General features: G+C 27.6%; 1 protein-coding gene across 2 annotated transcripts in view; it reads left to right on the plus strand.

Moving 5' to 3' along the window:
• Positions 1 to 326: 326 nt before the first annotated feature.
• LOC126897699 (E3 ubiquitin-protein ligase RNF220-like) overlaps positions 327 to 6,548 on the plus strand; it is a 65,986-nt gene continuing 59,764 nt past the window's right edge. Inside the window, exons 1-2 of one of the 2 annotated variants that reach the window (XM_050671492.1) lie at positions 327 to 663; positions 2,885 to 2,992. In XM_050671492.1, the coding sequence (XP_050527449.1) occupies positions 2,885 to 2,992 (108 nt within the window). In that variant the 5' untranslated portion in view covers positions 327 to 663. The remainder of the gene's footprint in view (positions 664 to 2,884; positions 2,993 to 6,548) is intronic. The other variant, XM_050671491.1, reaches the window with a different exon arrangement.

Here is a 6,548-nt window from a genome sequence, read left to right on the forward strand (position 1 = left end):
AGTGTCCATTCAAAGCGTCGAGACTCATGTTCTAACATTTAAATAATTTATATATTTTGAACAGTTCATTTTAATGCTTATTTCAAAACGTCTGTGGTTTATACACCAAATGTATTTGAGACTTAAGACCGACTGGTATGACATTCTTTTAGCGAAGTGTCACGGAGTAAGAAAGAGATAGGCGTCGGCGCGTTAACTCTCGGTGGGCGGTGGTAGATCTGGTAGCGGTGGGACTGGTCCGGCGACGAAATGGTCGGCCCCGTAGCGTTTTTCCGCAAACCGCCGATAACCGAAGGCCGCGTCGCCGTACAACGCCTGTCGTCATATCGTCCCGCGACATGCAGACTAGGTCTTGCGTCGGACTACTCTTGGTAGGTTTAGTATACTTTCCGTTACCATACGTCCCGGTTGCGACTCTTTTAACGTCCCGGGTCGTTCGCACGTGGCCACGTGATATCGATATCATCGTTATTTTCCTCCCAACTGTGTGATGTATCAAATTTTATAGTTATTGTTATTGCTATTTTAAATAAAATAAGAAAATAAAATCAGTGTTTTTGATCTCTTCAAGTTAAATTTTCATTTTGGCGAATCGATTAAATAAAAAAGCTGGAAAAATATTTGATGAAAATACAAATTGTTGAATAAATTTAGATAACTAAGGTAATTAAATTTAATCGGTCAAATTATTTAGATGCTGGTTAACTAAGTTAAAATTACACATGTGATTATTATTAAAATTACTCATTGCTGTAACAATATGTCGTAGAAAAAAATATGTTTTGTCTTAGGCGTAATTCAGTATATTTTATCAATAAAGTGAATAGTTTATAGATTTTTACGTCGATTTTGTGTAAATAAAACTGTATTCGGTATTAAATAACATCTAATTAAGTAATTATAATAAATTTGTTGTAATATTATAATAATATAAAATGCCGCCTGTTTAATTATTTAAAAATGATTATATTATTATTAATTAAACTTTCTTAGTGTTATTTCAAAACATAAAATACATTATATTTACTTTTCAAATTTAAATTGAAAGCTGATTTGTATCCAAATAATCTAAGATCTGTTAATTTAGGAATGCTGAGGGGCCAACTGTTATGTGAAATATTTTTATTTACTATTCTTATCATCACTTACTAACTTATAAACAAACAACAAATTCAGCTTTACAGTTATAAATAATATTTTTAATACAACAAATTTTATTGTAATCGATGCACCTTTATTATGTACATTTGTTGACAGTTTTAGTTGTTACATTTTATGTACACGTAAGTACTTGTACATTTACATTTAAAACCTTTTGTTATAACGTGTGTAGATAAAAAATGATATCAATACCACTCCAATAATTGATTAAACATGAATAATCAATAAATATTGTGTACATAAGTTTGTTAAGTACAAAGTATTTATTGACTTATTTAGATTTAGAGCATTGTTAGACAGAAGTATTTTAGATGATAATTTATACACTTAATAATATTTAATTCTCTTCTCTAAGATAAAGTTTTAAAACCTAATTATGTTTATTATAAGTATATACACTTGCAGAAATACTAGAATTTGTACGGATTAATTTTTAAATACTTTTTTTTAGTTTTTTTTTATAGGTTGACATATGAAAAACTAGGATAGGCGTCACTTAAAGATTAATAATTAAAAATAAATATTCTAATATTTTTTCTAAATTTCTTTAACTTTTTTTAACTACTTTACAATACACAGATTTCATGTATATTCCCATAATATTTAAGTGAACGTAAGTAAGTTCTATAATTTTTTTTTCTATTTGGAAAAATGTTTAATATTTTTTTCAGCTGTGGTAACAAATAGTTTTTCAGTGGCGTAATTAGTGTATTGGGAAGGATATTCAGTGAATTTTCTTTTCAAAGGACTCTTATTAGACTTATTAATTCTTTAAAACGAAAAAAGTCTATGGTGCTCGATTTTTTTTATAGATGAAAATTAACGTTTATTTAATGGAAATCTCCTTTTAACGGAAAAAATTTTGCCCTAAAACGTATTCGTTAAAATGAGATTTCACTGTACATCTTTCATTCATTGATCTTACTAGTAAATTTGTATTTTTTAATGAAAATTAAGTTGAATTAGAGACATCTTTAAACATAATCAATATTGATATCAGCAAATCGCTAAAACAAACATCATATATTGTAGCTTTTTCCGTATCATATTGCAATGTAATTACAATATTTTTGAACTCGCAAAGAGAAAAAAATTTGCATATGTAATTTGCAAGCAAGCAAATGAAATCATAACCGCGTGTTAAACTACCGTGCCGGTTTCGCTCAAATGAATCGATCCTCAGTGTGCGATTATAATACACGCGTTTTTTTCGCAATGAGATAACCACTTAAACATTGATAAATCTGATATCATTAGTTAGAATGATGGTAAATACAGAAATACTGTTTTTCACGAATAATTGTCAACAACGATTGATATGTTGTGCAAAATTTAATTGTTAGTGCTACTTATTATTAATTTGGAAAACATATCGAGCCATGTAGTTTTTGACATTATTTGTCGATGCTAAAGCAATGAACATCACTTAAACGTTTTGCACTGTATGGACTTGAAACTATGTTATAGCAGGTGTTGTATTTAATTTTAGTTTTTGATAAAAAGAATTCACAAGGAATATTACAAGTTGTTCACGAATTACTTTTGTTTAAATACAAAAAGTCGCTTCTGTTTGACAATGGTTGAAATTATATTTTTATTAAGTTATTAAAACAAACTAATGAATTTATCTGTCGATTTTTTCTCTTAGTTGAGTTAATAAAAATAAAAATATATTTTTTTTTAACACTTGCATTTATAACGTTTGTGTTTATATGGTTTTTAGATGGAACACTCGCCGTACTCGCAGAGTCCGAGTCCATCGCCGTCCCTGGTCAACTTCCCGTCGCCTGCTAACTTGCCTGACATCAGATTGCATAGACCGTTCAGCCAGGTATATTATGTAACATTATGGTATACTATTTCAATAACCACAGTCAACCACCGTGTCAATATATTTTGTTTTTGTCGTATAGCAAACAAAATAGTATCAACATCGTGTATTTTCGTGTCGTTTGTATTGTTTTGTGCTTTCAAATTGTATGATTATTGTAATGGCGTGTATGTGTATTAGATGTTCTGAGAAAGGGTAAATTGGGATATGTTGGCGAGAAACAGTTTGCTGTGAAGTCTTTTAGACACGTTGTAAGGTGTAATAATAATACTGTAGTTGTATAATAAAGATAACAATTATGTTGAGTAGAATAATGGTTTGAGATTTTATTGTTTTTACTGCTTGCTATAAATATTTCAATATAAATATACTGCGAAAATCTCTGTAGCATAAATTGCTGGGATAGCATCGTACGTATTAATGCAACATCATTAAACATCATTGAAATTTATGTACAAGAAAACAATTTTTGAAATAGATTTCTAAATTAAATTAATATGAGACATTATACTTGATTGTAACTTTTCTTTCTCAAATCATCAATAATAAACTCAAACATTAAGTTTTGTGTTTGATAAAGTAACAAAATTGTATTGATCTTTTATACATATAATTTTACGAATAATTAATATTAAATTAAAATCTCCGTTTTTATATGGATAAAGAAGTTTAGATTACTAATTATTTTTAAAAATTGTTTTACAAATAGGTTTCATTTAACATTATAAAACCAATAAATCTAATTTGAAACATCCAAAACTTTTCTCTTTTGAAGAATGACTAAACAATTATTCGGTAATATAAAGCTATCGTGCAAGTTTTCTTAGACGTTTTATAAGTATACATTTTATTTGAAGTAATTAATATTATTTTGATTTAAAAAACTCAACGAGGAATAAAACTTTATAGAGATATTAGATTGTTTTGTATTTTCTTCGAATAGCAAGCACGACCTAGTTTGATTTCCTACTTAGGTGTCGCTTGTTATCAAAGAGCAAGTACGAATGATACATATTATTTTAGTACTCTAGTGGGTACTTACTGCTAATGCAACATGTGTATCAAACGAAATTAAGTATAAAATCTCACTTATAATTTCATGATAAGTTTTTTATTCCAATTTTTATAAAGTGTGTTTATTAATACTAGAAATATTATGTCTTTTTAATAGTAATTATGAGTAATAAAATGATTAAAAAATTTGATTAGGTAAATAAAAAATAATAATTTATTACGATACGGAAAAATATAAAGAATTATTCAGTGATAAAAATGTAACTAGCTCATGCGGGATTACTCATACGGTAGTAATAAAAAAATAAGTACACCTAATATTGAAAAACCCTAGAATTTTATTAATTGTGTGATAATTCATAAATCGAAAGTTAGTTAAAAAAACATTACATACACCCTATTGTATGTAATTTTTTTGTTTAACTTAAATCTAACTTTATTAACTACTTTGTTATAATTTATATTGTTAACGTACGTTCTACTGCAATTGGACGATTTAATCACACTTGTGGTAAGAGACAGAGTGGTACATCATATAGCTATGTGCAACTAATAACATTAACTCACTTTTTTTTTTTAATTTTCAGGACATCAAAAATATAATTTACTTTCTGATCATCTCCTAACTGTTTATTAATTTTTTAAATAGTTTAATTCCGATTTAAGTCAAATACTTGATATTTTGGCGAAAGTTATTATAAAAAAAGTAAAACCTAAGTTCAAACAGCTCATAATTTCAAAGCCAAATTTTTTAATTACTGCCTTTTTTATTGCTCATATTAATATTACAAACATATTTTTGTTTCACCAATTATTGCAAAAAAAACATATTAGTATTTTCGTCTAGAAGACATCAAAACTCATCATTTAAACAATTAAGATTCAACAACTCAAAAAATTGAATCAAACATCAGTAAATTTATAATTTAGGACGTCAGGATTTGCTTAAGAAAAATAAATATAGTTATTTATTGGGCTTTGTGTTTTAAAGATAAATCATTCTATTTTTGTTATTTTAATACATTATATAAATCATTGTCGTTATTCACAACGCGCCTTGCTATGCGACTTATATTCAAAATACATATATAATATATATTTATATGATATTATAGAATTAGTATAGAAGTAGATGACAAGGTTTCCGTAGATGCGAGTTCAATTAAGTTGACTTTGCCGAAAGAAAATTATACGCTTGCAGTTTAAATCGAGACGATTCTCGATATCCTTAGTTATTTCACTAGCAGCATGTGTTTTTACATGTATGGAAGCGTTTAGGCTTTATTTCCATATAAATAGTATTCGGTTACCACACGTACGTGTGGCCATTTGTCGTGTCACATTTTTTATCGCGTTCAACAATCCGGCGTAAATCTTTTCTCGAAAACTGCACTTGTTATCATTACATCTTGCCATTTACGTACGCTTCTGCAGTTTTACACTGTACCATAAAGTTTTTGAGGCAATCAATCTTGTCCACTTGTAAGTGCAACACTAGTATAATATTACATCTTCTATTGGATAACTTATTGTTTAAATATTATAAATACTTAAAAACTGTTAAATATTTTTCTTTCTTAGAAAATTTCATTGAAATCATTATCTAGTAGATGACAGATATACTGTAAAATGTGTTGTACAGCCAAAATTAAATGCTGCATAAAAAAAATAATACAAACGTCAAAATTCAGCTAGTCAATTTTTATAAATCATCGATTGTAATTATCAAAATAGACTAGGCAATAATAATAAATAAGGTAGACGTTGTAATTATTTGCTTCTGCAATAATGAAGCAAATCAAACATGAGAGGAGAACAAGTTATTAAAGTGTTATTGAAAAAATAATTGTCTTGGACTTCGCAAATATTAATTAATTTTAATGTGTTATCCATAAAATTCAACTATAATTTGTTTCGTGGCTAATTTTAAGGATTTTATGACTTATGACTTCCCGGTATTACGCGAAATACTTCTCTTCCATATCTTTATGCGTCATTTTTATAAGTAGTTTATTTTCTCTTATTTATAAAGCATAATACAATGCGCAACAGTCTAGTAGAGTCTTAAAAACACGAGTAAAATTCCTTATGATTAAATATTGAAAGATATAATCCAAGGCAACCATCGTTATTATTCAGAGAGCACGGTAGTGTGTCAGGCCAATGCTAAAATATTAGATTTGCTAGTGTATCTATACACAAAATAATTTGCCCGGTTTTTTAACCCCATATCTTTGTTTTATTCTAAGATATGCTTTTGAAATTTAAAACATAAATTAGGATTTAGTAGTTTAAAATACTGAAAAAAATTTAACCCTCAATGATATTGAGCTATTTTAAAATTGAGGAATTTCAAAGTTTTTATTTTTTAAAACCATTGTAAATATCAAGTTTGTTGTAAGAAACAATTATTCCGAAGGGTAGATTTTAAAGGTCATTTTCGATGATTAAATGGTTACCTATTTTAGCTTCGATTCGAAGCTGAGAAGGTATTGGTTTTACTACGATGTGTTTTTTTTTTTTTTTTTTTTTTTAACCACTT

Source organism: Daktulosphaira vitifoliae, unplaced genomic scaffold (assembly GCF_025091365.1).
Source record: "Daktulosphaira vitifoliae isolate Bord-2020 unplaced genomic scaffold, ASM2509136v1 Scaffold_2, whole genome shotgun sequence".
Taxonomy (NCBI): domain Eukaryota; kingdom Metazoa; phylum Arthropoda; class Insecta; order Hemiptera; family Phylloxeridae; genus Daktulosphaira; species Daktulosphaira vitifoliae.